At 35.6% G+C, this 13,319-nt stretch overlaps 2 protein-coding genes across 3 annotated transcripts; both read right to left on the bottom strand.

The window, feature by feature from the left end:
- Positions 1-441: 441 nt before the first annotated feature.
- On the bottom strand, positions 442-1,762 carry LOC135588014 (uncharacterized). The gene is made up of 2 exons (XM_065079929.1): positions 1,289-1,762; positions 442-914 (listed from the first exon to the last, which is right to left on the bottom strand). Exons 1-2 carry the CDS (start codon positions 1,397-1,399, stop codon positions 630-632), a joined length of 396 nt encoding a protein of 131 aa, XP_064936001.1. The 5' UTR covers positions 1,400-1,762; the 3' UTR covers positions 442-629.
- Positions 1,763-2,786: 1,024 nt separating this feature from the next.
- LOC135588012 (NEDD8-activating enzyme E1 catalytic subunit-like) lies at positions 2,787-11,126 on the bottom strand. Of its 2 annotated transcripts, XM_065079928.1 has the most exons (10): positions 10,889-11,126; positions 10,637-10,800; positions 9,831-10,033; positions 8,326-8,558; positions 8,181-8,243; positions 8,041-8,097; positions 7,045-7,166; positions 4,707-4,824; positions 3,044-3,361; positions 2,787-2,915 (listed from the first exon to the last, which is right to left on the bottom strand). In XM_065079928.1, exons 1-9 carry the CDS (start codon positions 10,988-10,990, stop codon positions 3,071-3,073), a joined length of 1,353 nt encoding a protein of 450 aa, XP_064936000.1. In that variant the 5' UTR covers positions 10,991-11,126; the 3' UTR covers positions 2,787-2,915; positions 3,044-3,070. The 2 variants fall into 2 exon arrangements, with proteins under 2 accessions (XP_064936000.1, XP_064935999.1); XM_065079927.1 differs by having other exon boundaries at positions 2,787-3,361.
- Between the last annotated feature and the right edge of the window lie 2,193 nt (positions 11,127-13,319).

Below are 13,319 nucleotides of genomic sequence, written 5' to 3'. Positions count from 1 at the left end.
GATGAATATTAGTTAGTCTTAAAGGGAGCTCATTAATTCTCGACTCTTCACATCCGTTTACTTATGTATGTCATCTAAAATCGTAATAAATGATATTAGAATGATATAATATTAAACTAGAGTATGAAAGGATTATCCGTAAACGAATAACTAAAGAACAACGAAGGAAGACATTTCTGTTAGGCTTCATTACGCTATATTACATTTTTGCCTTCGAACTATGCTTATCCTTAGGAGGATATCAGCCTTAGATTAAAGGGACTGTCATATCCCAATTTAATTCTATTTCAAAAGTGGGCAAAGACTTGAATTGGCTTATAAATGCGACTCGATGCATTTACTACCACTTAAGTTTAACGGATAAGTTTTCCTATCTAAGTCTGATAGTGACAACATATAATTTGATGTAATAGAATGTCGTCATCGCACATTAACAGCATCTCAAAAACATGATTGTTTCCATGCTTTACATTCACACCAAATAATGCATTCCAAGGAAGAATTATACACTTCACTGAAGAGGTTAGAGGCTTATTTTAAACCCTCTTCACGAGAGTTAATTGTTCTGTACACAGCACCATACAAGACCCAAACTGCAGTCGGTGTGAGCTACAGACCATTTGATACTCCTACATGCACTGCCTCTTCAACACACTCGACTTACTGCACTGATGTGGGTAGATGAGATCGGCATCGGTGGCATGAGAAGCCACTGCTGCAACAGATTTGCCCAGCTGCTGCCTTTGGGGGTTGCTGCTGTCCTCCACTGCAGTGGATCTCCTTGACCTGTTCTTCCTTCCTGGTGCAGTAGAGAGTGGGATGAAGACTCCTGTTCCTTTGCTCTCCCTTCTTCTGTAGGCCACCTCGTTGGTGTGTGGTGGTAGCATCAACATCTGGGGCATGTAAGGAAGCTCCTGAAGGAAACAGCAATGAAAGTAAGCCATTGTAAAACATTCCATCAAACAGGTGGTGTGCAGCATTTCTCTGTGATCCACCTACCAGCAGCACCATGTCATGGACTCATGCATCCAAAACCAGCTGATGGTACTTATCACCAAGTGACAAGCAAGAGAAAAGTTGTGTAGTGACTACAGCATCAAATTTAATATCCTCTTCAATTATTGTACACAGCTCCAATCATGGTTGGATTCGTCAAACTTAGTTTTGAACGATCAATAAAACTAAGATCGGAGTAAACCAAGAAAGAGAAGGGAGAAAGGCTCGCAGTAGCAGAGCAAAGTCTCATTAGTCATGGCTGCAGAGAGCAGTGAGGAAACTGGTGACCAACCTGAACCGGAAGCGTCGGACACTGCGCCGGGGATTCTTCCTCGTCCTCCATGATTAGCAGCGCCATCCGCTTGCTTAGATCTGCAAAGAAGACATCATCTTCCACTTCCATGGCCTTCTGGACCTTACGCTATAAAGTATCCACTGAGAGAGAGAGAGCGAGAGAGAGAGTCCAAATCCTCACACCATATCTCCTATGTATCGGCTAATAACTCGTCCTGGTTCTCTTATCCATCTTTGGTTGGCCATGGTAGCCTTTAAAGGCGAAGGCCGGGGATGAGGAGCAGTGGAGGAGCATGGAGATCGGAGGGACACGCGGGCCCGGAGGGCAGCTGGCCAATCCCATCCTCTTGTGACCCATAAAAGGATAGATAAAAGGTCGAGAAGAGAAATCATGGCATCGGATGCAAAGGTAGAAATGGATGTGAACTGTGGAGAAGCGTGCAAGGTGGGCTTCTCTCCACGTCAAGAAAGAACTGCTGCTTCATGCGAACTCGAGTTCGTGAGGAAGGCTTCTCTCCACGTCGAGCAACTACTACTGCTTCGTGCGAGTACTCTTCCGTCTTTTGAGGGAGACGCTTTTGGTGGCTCCTTTGGTCCTCGGAGTCGGAGGTCAGCAAGCCACCGGAGCTCGTGACCACTAACCAGTCTCGGACCACCTTCATTTCGTCAGAGATTTGGCTATCTACATACCTTCCCCAACTCGTATTGTCAATTCTCCGTCCATAATATATAAATATATAAATATATATATATAAATATATATATATATATATTATGTATGATACCGATTAAATTTTGTATGATCATATCATATGAAGTATCTAATAATAAAAGAATGGCGTGTCCCTTACGGAGGCTCCTGAGATAATATGGAGAGTCAGTCACTGTATACATATTTGAATCGATCAAAGTCGAGGGATGAAAAGTCATTATTGATGATTCGAAGCAAACTTTTGAAGCTGATAATTATCTTTGCTAATACGAGTTTTGATGACTGATAGTAAGATTTGGTGATCAACTCATATCTTCGCGAACTCTTCCTATTTCACTGGGATTTCATTTCACAAGGGTAAAGAAGAATTAACCTTTTTTTTTTTTGCTTTCTGAAAACATTTTGCACGCTTCTCTTTGTTTGATTAGAATTAGAAAATATATCACTTGCATTGCACATACTACTAACACAAATTCAAGTTCTAAGCTTCATATGGTGTTTTTGGGTGTCTGGATATGCTACCGGTTGCTCCTATAGTTGATCATCTTGAGAGTTGGGGGGGGCAAAGTTGATCATCTTGTTTTGTAAGTTTTCCTGAACAAAATTAAGTTTAGCAATATCAGAACACCTCAAGTCAGATCCTTTCTCCCTAATAATTGACTTGTATGCTACAATTTATTATCATATATTACCTCACATCCACACAAAATTAATCTGAAGTGAAAAAAAATAAAAAAGGAATTGTGCTTAGATACAACAAGAATCAGATTGACATCATGAGAGGTTGGAGGCAATGGCAAAGTTCCATTTAAAAGTCATGAGCAGACAATCTACATAGAAAGTTCCATACCTGATCAGCTCTTTTAACTCTTCCATTGAAAACCTTCAGACTCCAACTCTCTTTCTTGCCATGCTGCAGTAATGACTCAGAAAAAATATTAGAGAAAATTGTCCCACATAACATCGAAGAAAATGTCACAGGAAGGCTTCCTGATGCTCGGAAAGCTAAAAACACTTCTATATAGTTCCCAAATGGATTACCACGGTAGGCACCACAGTTGAGAAGCTTCACGAGCCATCGGTTGTATCCATACTCGTGATCCCATCTGCAACCCCTTTAAAGACAACTCGCAGTTTCCTCAGGCACGATGTTTTCTTGTCATTTTTCTCAGATGTACCACTGGCATGAATGACATCCTTTGCAACTTTACCCGTGAGGTCAAACAGGGGAAGCTGGAGATTTGATCGTGTCATTTCTTCTAGCACCGGGGGAGACTGCATGTAAAGATTTTTTCCTCGACATGTGACACTAGCTTTCGACAGACGAATGTTAGGATGCTCGCCAAGTAATCTGATGAACTGTGACATTAAAAAAATAAGCAACAGACGATCAGCATAATGCAGACAAGAAAAAAGACTTCACAAAAAGTAAGGTTACGTATCATAGGACAAGTCATTTAGATGGTGCTGCTGTAGAAACTATGCAGTATAATCAAGAAATCTCAAGATCTGTTTGGCACATTCTTGGAAAACATCAACTCAGACATTTCCTTTTATCATCTACCAGTCTAAAGTTTCTGTACTAGAAAAGTATTATCCACAATTTTATGTAACAATGCATAAAGGATTACTCAGTGTGAAATGCAGAAGTTGATGATTAATGACAGTTTCACGGGCCCTCTTCAATGTCTTTGATTAAGCAGAGATGATATATTATGTGACAAATGAGATTCAGAGACACAAGCATCATCCATTTTGAATCTCAGTAAAATAGTCTCACAAAAATTTTAAGTAAATTAGTGAATAGAAATTTTCATATGCATTACTTTGTTTGATTGTTATATGCCAGTATCCAATATTTCTTTCATTAACCATAAGGTACATGAACCTCAAATCAGAGTTTCCATATGCTGGACAAATTAGCATGCATATCCTTCAAGATTCTTTATCGTTGACTGATAGGGTAGTCAAGATAGATAGACCTGATATTCACAAATACACTCCAAGAGAGAGCAAATGCTACAGTCAAGTTTAGGTCAAACATGAGAGTAAATCAGACTTTTCTTGTAAAGAGAGGACTTACATGGACAAATTAGCAAACGATCATGCTTTCGCCAGTCTCTAATGAGCATCAATTGTAGCACAATGCAAATTTCTTGTCTAGGAGTAAAAGTATCTAACATCATACTAGTGATGCAAACTGACAAGAATGTCTAGTTTTTCTGATATCCCTAACAATCCGATGACCACCCAATTGGGTTGTTTCAAAGAAGACTAGGACTCAAACAGCCCTGTCCAAACAAGATTCCCAACAAGTTGACTTCAGCAGGGGACAGCATTTGTTCGATTCCTGAAGATCAGGAATCACACAAACTCCTAAAGGGTTCCTTGACAGCAAGGAAAAACAAGATCATCCAATATTATCAAAAATTGATGGACTGCTACATTTAGGGATAGAATAGTATCGTCATTAATGTTTAAGTAGGGTTTCAAACTTCAAAAGTCTTTTTTTCTATTTTCAGTATTATGTCATTATTTCTCATTAATCAAATAAAGTTTTCCTTGACTGTTTACTTAGGAGGCTTTTTCTCTTCCTCAAACCACAGGCAATACTAACGAATCTGACCTTGCAAAAGACCAAATTTTTTAAGAAAAATTATAGTGCAACTCTTAAGAGAAGAAGGTTATCAAAAGGTTAAGTTACCTGCAAAAGCGTAGTGGAAGTGTCCAGCTCAACAAGTGTTCCAGGCCCACACACTAGACAATCTGTGTCTCTGACAAAATCGGTTACTTTTATGTGGGTTCCCTCTGTTCCATTGTACCTAAAAAAGTTGTTGATCAAATAGTTAGAAGAAATGAATGGTAATCAATTCAGTACATAGTAGCTGAGATATACTGGGGAAAATGCTTCTCATCATTTCCATAACTCCAGTTAAACAAAACTTTTAATTTCTTAATCTCGTAAAGCCTAGAGAAAAAATTAACCAGAAAAGAGATTAGAGATTTTGTTATTAAAGGCAGTTATCCTCAGGTAAATACACCTGCAAAGCAACAAAAAGGGCAAAAAAGATTTATGGGGCCAAACTTGAATTTTTATTGGATGGATCAAATTGCTAAAAGATCAAAAGGTTGCATAAATTAATCTGACAAAAGTTGGATATCTCATTCACGTCTACTTAATCTGGCAAAGGATCATATCTGACTAGAATTATGATGTTGTGATCCTGTACAAAAGTAGAGTAGGCAGTCGATCAAGGGAGCAAAATGTAAATCAGTGTGAACAAATCCTGGAAGTTACTCTATGTTCTATGTAGGCCAGTGCAGCTACAGGATCTATGTGGTAGCACAGACATTAGTTGGGCATTCAATACAATCAAGTCTGCATTAACAACTTAAATGACACGATGTTGCAACATATATATTTTAGCTCCAGTCACAGCCTTCCAAAACTTCTTTCTAAGACTCTACATGACCCAATCAACACAAAAGATCATATTACAGTTTGATCAATTCAATCTTACATTAAAGAAAGAAGATTTAGGTTCAAGATGTACAATAATATTGCATCACTAGGGACTTGTTTTATTCATATATGATATTTAAAACTTCAATATTGCACAGCAAAGTCCAATATTTTACAACAAATGTAATTTATCATCGGCCTATTTCATCAAGAAAGTGAAATAAGTATGAGGAATGGAAAATTTGAAGAAAAAGAGAGAAAAAAAGAGAGGAAAAGGAAACAAGAAGAATGAAACGATAAAAAAACTCTCACCATTGTGGAGACAACAATGAGAATTATTGTTCCAAACAGAAGTATTTCCAGAAAATATTTTTTTAAAAAAAGAAGACTACTGTTTGTTAAATTTAATCACAACCATAACACCTTGATGAAGCCACAATTTCTAATTAAAAAGTCCAAACTCTTCTCCAAATATTTTATGAGCACTGAGTTCTCAAACTTAAACTGAAGCAGAAGAGGTAACTGATTCTGCATAGAGTGCATCTTAAGGTATTGTTATATTCATATATATCTTAGCAGAAGTGTACCTTGAAGGTCTGTACAAGGTTATCATTTCCTTGCAAACAAACTACAATAAGTAATATGCCAGCTACTTACATGCAAAAACATGATTAAATTATACAAGTAAATTCAAACTTCTCCTTCATTATAAAGCTCACTAGAGTTCGATTAACAACTACACCAAATAATCTCAACATATTGTTATCTATTATCTCTGGAACCTTTGGTTACCAACATTTTGTAACAAAAAAGAATATCCATGATTCCAGGTTAAGAAAAGATGTTTATAGGTTATCAGGATGTAGCAGTGAAAGGAATAAAACACTGAGATACTTCTTAATCACAAGAAAAGATATTTCTACTGTAAGTAGACATGGATCTCTTAATTCTTAGAAACACTTGTAGCATGTAATCTTTTCAACAAATTAGGCATGATCTATGACACTAAACAACCAGTACATGTCCAAATTAAAATTTATAAATTCAGTAATGTAAACAAATAAATATCATCATACATGTTGAAACAATTAAAACCATCTAAATGTAACTATCCGAAATAAAGGTTGAGTTCATATAATAATATTTAACAACCATCAGATATAATTGATACATATTTCCTTATGACGATCTCCAAATTTCTTTCACGATTTTTTTTCTTATGACACCGACAATCCATCTCCATGCAAAATCCGAAGCAATGGCCCTCACGTGAGGGCCATGCGACAAAGCACGTGGGAACGCAACGGGTGTGGTGTCGTGTCTCACAAATAGAAATGAAAATAAATAATAAAAGACAACTGGATATGTGTCGAACACGTGTCCGACCATGTTGACGACGTATCCACCAAAAGCACGTGTCTGTGCTTCTTAGCTTGTAAGTATAAGTTCCCTTTGAGGCAATGTGATGTCCAATTCATACAAACTCAAAAGATACAACTTTCATGTGAGGCTTGTAATAAGTCAATAGAAAACAAAAGCACTCAAACTGATGACAAAGAAATGAGGAAGAAGAGATCACGTGAAATAGTTGCATAAAGTTTTGCTGCATCCAGACACTATCTTCAAGGCTTCCAATGCACAGGCAGCAGATATAATTGCATTCGTAGATGCAATAGCTGGAATTATATTCTTCACCACACCCTGCAAAGTGGGATGTACAGCGCATAATATGATGAAAAAAAAACGAAAGAAGATAACTGACAGAACAGAGAAAATTCATGTATATTGTTCTCAGTTACTGCAATCACAAAACCAAAGAGAACAAAAATGACATTCAAGAATTATATTTTGTTCCCCACGAGATGCATGTAAAATCATAATTGGTGCAATGATTGCCTGTTTAGCAATGGCAGCGACCATGTTTTCTGGGGCACCCACGTCTACCCAATCTACTTACACCAGGTTTATGTAACCTTTGATTGGACTTCGGGCATGCGCAGGTAACAAAGTTGGTAACAGAGTCAGATTTAGGTTCAGGTTTCAGTCAGGATGGGTTTTCTCAGGTGTCATGGTCCACCTAACCCACTTGAATTGGGATCGAGTACCTCTTAATCTGAACTTCCAAAGAACAACTACTGTATAAATATGATATTTTTAATTCCAAAATTGAAATGCAAATAGTTTAAGATATTACATCAAAGATCAACTAGAATTTCAATATGAAGCAATTTAAGAATGAAAAGCATGGATTCGGAACTCTTCATGGACAACGAATAGAAGAAAAAATATTATGCTGAAAAGCAAAAAAACATATCAATAAAGTCAAAATATTGCAAGCACCACACGTGCTCCATCCAGAAAGCCAGAACATGGGGGTAACTGAAAGTAATTTGTATATTAATGGTGTGAAATATCTGGAGAAACATCCAGCTTTTCAAATAACATTAGATTATATATACAATTACAATTATCTATAAGTAAATATGCTTGTTCACATGTGCACTGATAATATCCATACATTCATGTGATGATATTCCTTATAGTATAAAACATCTAAACTATTTGAGAGGCATACCTGTGTCAGAGAATATGTTACACCAGTAATACCAAAAAGTTCAGCTCTCTTGAGGGCCTGATCAAGATATTCAAATGAAACATAAATATACAAGAATATCATATTAACTGAAAAAGGAACATACATCACAAGTAAGCAACCTGTGAGTAAACCCACTGCATATGTTCAGGATCATCAGCATCAAAATCTTTCCCATGATGGACCTATTAAAACAATAATCAGAATGATAATAGCAGAGGAAAAAAAAAAAAAACACACGAAAGAATGAGGAGAAATTTTAATTACCTCGCCCCATTTGATCAAATGTGCATACTCAATACAATGAGCAGCAGTTCTAGGTGTCTCTGCTAAAGTGCATAGAGGAAACTTCACTTGTGGTGGGAAAAGCCAGATGTTGCACTCAAAACAAGGTGTCCTTCCAGGCAAAATTACTCTAGCATGGCCCTTAAAACCTTCAGTTCCACCATCTACGATGGGTTTAATTGTCTCGGGAAGAGGCTTGTCATCAGTATCATACTCTAGATTTCCCAAAAACGATGAGACATACTACATCAGATGGAGAATGAACAGAAGTCACTTCTAGACAGATCAACATTAGCATAATGAATGACGGCCACTACTAGAGATCTACATCAAATTGACATTGCACTGTACTTTATAAGCCTATATCACCAGAAATAACTAACAAGGTAGCAATTTACATTTTGGGACACAATCTGGATCATTAAACGTTTGATGTCAACATTTTCCTGAAGGCCTAAACAAACATAAACACATTGAATAGATGGCCAGTATTTATGTTCAAGCTGGCCATCCTCGTAAAAAACCTTGCATCCTCATATACTATCCACATATGCACCAACATATATATGTATATAAATTTGTATGTGTTCCACATTCTAGATAATTGTATTTTTCCAACTAACAAATCTGAAGTTCACTCCTATGATAAGATGTCCCAAGATGACTCGTGTTCCTACTTTTGTTTGACATACCAGAGCAATCCACACTTCACAACACAGTACCGAGCATCAAAATAATGTAGAACCAAGAAAAAATATTTTTTAATTTATATATATATTAGTTTGACAATAGTTCATAAAGCATTATGCAGGTTTATGTGCACATGAGATCTACTAAAAGCCATTCTGATATTGCCAGTTGTCACAAAATAGTACCACCACAATCAAAAGCATAGAAATATATACAACCTGCAAAATCTTCATATATTGTAAGAATAACTAATGTGTCACAAATCCCTGTTCTATCTGTTTTAAAATGTATATATGAGTTTCCACAGGTTTCACCAGCTACCACATAACTTCAGAATGTTTCTACGAGACCATGCTCACTCTATTAGAGCAAACACTAATTGTTTAAAATAGTCTGAAATTTTCAAAACATGTACATTGTCATAATTAACAGGAAATCCTATATTAAGCTTGTCAACCATGATATCATCTAGGTGCCTAAGCAACTTAATTAAAAGGCAATACTACATTAAGCTCGTCAACTGTGTATCATCTAGGTGCCTAAGATACAACCTTTTATTAGGCTATATCCATTGCCAAGACCCACCTAGGTTATTTGGCAATCTTAACCTATAAATATGCTCATATTTCACATTCAATCTAAGTCACTCAAAGCATGGTTCTCTGTGTCGCACATCAAATACCCAAAACGTCAAGCTACGATCCAAAGAATCTCTTTCTTTTTCTCAACAAATGGAACAGTACAAAACTAGAATACATAGAGCATGGAAAGTTCGCATAACAAATTAGACAACTTACCGAGGAAGCCACAAGCAACGGAATTTATATAGCTTCGAGCATCAATTGAATCAAGACCAAGGACAATTATATTGAAATCATTATAGAAGTCTATGTCCTTATCCTCAATCCTGCAAAAATGTGGGGTAATATTCACCCCACTAATTCTTTTCATAACACGCTCTGCTGCAACTTCTGCCTTGGACTTCCCAACATCCTGAAGCCTACACCATCAAAACAAAATACTTTAGAATATAACCCTCATGAATATGAGGACATGAGGCAAAATCTGTTCACAATGTGGAGAAAAGATGAAAGGAGGATTCTTAAACGAGAATCTCAAAAAAGCATGCCCTTTGAGAAATATAGCAATTAATTATGCAATTTATCATTCTTCGGATTGTTCTCACAAGACAACCTATGCATGTCTAGAGTTTCAATCTATTTGCAGCTCAAACTATAAAACCCTATAAGAGATGTATAATTGCTGAAAGAGATACAAATTAGACAGCCCACACAATCATGTTAAACAGGGATTATATATCTCTTTAATACAGAAAATTTGGCCTTTTTTTCTGGAAGGGATGTCAGGAGTAAATCATAGGTTTCCTCAATACCAGGAGTAAGGTAGTTAAGAAAAGAAGCGTCCATACCAAGCAACGCTACAAAGTAAAATCAAAGATCATACTAGAGATGAGAATAAGATAAATATATACGATCATACTGTTCATACTCGATATCATTGTTTCATTCATCTAATGCACAAATCTTCAAACATATGATGGGCATCGTCCAGAAAGGTAAACTGACAGGGAGCACAAATCGACCTGAAAAGGAACTGTCGGTTGAGATTGGAGACCTCGATGGTGTCCATATCAATGACATCGATGTTCTTGAATCCTGACAAGGCCAAGTCCTTGAGCAGCTCGCAGCCCAAACCGCCGGCCCCGACCACAAGCACCCTCGCGATCTCCCCGATGTCCTCCCTCAGCTGCAGAAATCGATCAAAACGAAGATAATAAGAAAGTAGGAGGACATGATCGATGTCTCTTTCTAGAGTAACTGCGATCGAGGCTCACGGTGGGGCTGGGCTCGAAGTCCTGCCCGACGATGTTGCCGGGGCGGGCGAGGAGCTTGTCGACGTCCCTCCACCTTCCGGGATCCGACGAGACGTCCGCCATTGCTTACTCCCTCAGCGACTCGCTGCTGCTGACGTTGTATTATCTTCACGGCTGTGGGAGAACAGCAAAACCCCAACGAAGAAGACGCAGCGGCCGCGTCTCGAAGCAGAATAAGTGCTGGTACGGTGGACCTGCGGAGCAGCAACCTTTGGTCTAAATAGAGGTCCACCTATTTGTTCCTCACCCCCCCTAACCAATGCCTTAAGATTCCGATTCACGTTTATGATTTGTATCAATGAACTCAATATAAATTACATCTATATTTATTTATTTATTGATATTGTATGTAATGAAAAGAATGATACAAAGTTTTTATAATATTTTTTATTTAGATGTAATGTCTTCTATATAAATGAAAATACTATAACGATATTTCAAAACATAATAAATAACTTTTTATGGGTTCATATCCATTTTTTATCATTGTATCCAATGAAAAAGGAGGGGGTAATTATACATTATCCTGTATTTCGATCTTTATATTTTAAAAAGTAACATCGGGCTCCCTACACTTAGGAAGATAAAACATTTAATCTCAATTCTCCATATGACATTTATCACATATAAAAAAATGAATGAAAAAATAAATTTTTTATTTTTATTTTTAAAATATTAATTTTATATAAACTTTATTAATTTTCTCATTTGCTCTTCTTTTCAAACTGTTTGCCTGTAGCCTTTTGGTCCTTCTTGTTCGCTTGTCACATATGTCGCACATGTTTATCGCAATAGTTTGGAAAGAGGAGAAGAAAAGGAAACCAATAAAGTTTATATAAAATTAATAATTTAAAATATAATAAAGTTATATTTTTTTCCTTTCATTTGTGTTTTTTTTAATGTGATAATTTTTCGCCAATAAAATTAAGAATTATGGTTAAATATTTTACCTTTGTAAGTATATAAATCTAGTACTATTTTTTTAAATAATAGAGATCGGAATACTAATTATAGTTAATTATAAGGGATAATATGTAATTATCCCCAAAAAGATATAAGAATTTGGAAAATTACCCCTTATGTAGATATATGAATGAAAACATTGAAATGATGTTTCATAATTTTTAATCTAATGTTGATGATTATCATGTTGATTGTATCATTCCCTATTTGAAATGACTAAATGTCAGTTGATAATATTTGTGTTTATTGGGATGATGATCTTCTTAATGATGCATTATTCTCAACAAGACTGCTAATTAGAATAGAATTATCCCACCAAAGACAAATAGGTGGTCATCATATATTATTGATAGAGAAGTTACTCATGTTAGAAGACAAAAACAACCAGGTGGTCATTTGATTTGAATAACCCAAGTTTCTTAGATAAAAATAAAAAGTAATGATATAATTGAAATTGAATTGGCTAAAATATAGATGTCATTTATAACGTTTTTAATAGTTTTATAGTGTTTTTAGTACTTCAATAAAAATACTTAATACTATTAATTAAAAATATTATAAATAAGTTAAATGGAATAAAAAATACATTATAAACTATTTAATATACTACCATGATTCAAATAGATATTTATAGTTGATTATGAATAACATCACCCAAGTGATATAAAGTCTTATCTAAAAATACTATTATATTTCAAAGTTCAACAATAATATTATTATGTTTAATAGTTTAGGAATAATATTATGCCAAATAGGCATCATGTTAAGCTTGGAAAAAAATATTAAATGTAGATATAAAAGTGCTAAGAAATTGTGCTAACATATAGGGCTGTATAAAATGAAAAATTAAAAAATAAAATAAAAGGAACAAATCTAGTGCAAAAATTAAATGGTGAGATAAGTAGTATCGGATACAATGTAACAAATGAGAAGAACACAAACAAGTAATAAGAAATGAGACAATCGTAAAGAGAATACAATTAACAAGAAAAGATCAAACTAAATCTTCATAAGAGAAAAGAGAGATTTATCTTTGGGTAATCAACAAATATGAATGTTTTAGTTTTTTCTAAATGAGTGAGAGTCAATGAGACTAGGGTCACTAGGAAACAAATCGATGAGAGTAACACAAGGAGAAAAAAGAGCCGATGGGAGCTACAACACAAGAGGAAAGGAAACAATCGATGAGAGTTTAAGGTTTAGGGCATAAAAGAAGAAATATGATAGAAGCAAAATAGGGAGAAAAAGTCATATTTGGGCGCGAGAGGAGTTAAAACAACCTAATTTAGGATATGAGAAAAAATAAAAACAATGATGAAAGTTTAGGGTTTAAGGCAGATTGGTGTGGCACATGAAAGAAGAGAAACCTTTGAAATCACAATAAATTTTTTTTTTTACAAAATTCATCTTATATAATATCTCTAATAAT

The sequence above is a fragment of the Musa acuminata genome, chromosome BXJ1-8 (genome assembly GCF_036884655.1).
Source record: "Musa acuminata AAA Group cultivar baxijiao chromosome BXJ1-8, Cavendish_Baxijiao_AAA, whole genome shotgun sequence".
NCBI lineage: Eukaryota > Viridiplantae > Streptophyta > Magnoliopsida > Zingiberales > Musaceae > Musa > Musa acuminata.
The sequence above is the reverse complement of the archived record's forward strand: the minus strand, read 5'-3'. Positions and strand labels throughout refer to the sequence as shown.

Excerpts from the sequence above, each read along its gene's own strand:
- LOC135588014 (XM_065079929.1), bottom strand. The coding sequence starts at position 1,399 with ATGGAAGTGGAAGATGATGTCTTCTTTGCAGATCTAAGCAAGCGGATG. Across the intron at positions 915-1,288 it reads GTCCGACGCTTCCGGTTCAG|GAGCTTCCTTACATGCCCCA; the intron begins GTTGGTCACCAG and ends TGTTTCCTTCAG.
- LOC135588012 (XM_065079927.1), bottom strand. The coding sequence starts at position 10,990 with ATGGCGGACGTCTCGTCGGATCCCGGAAGGTGGAGGGACGTCGACAAG. Across the intron at positions 8,244-8,325 it reads ATTTGATCAAATGGGGCGAG|GTCCATCATGGGAAAGATTT; the intron begins GTAATTAAAATT and ends TTGTTTTAATAG. Across the intron at positions 8,098-8,180 it reads TGCAGTGGGTTTACTCACAG|GCCCTCAAGAGAGCTGAACT; the intron begins GTTGCTTACTTG and ends TATCTTGATCAG.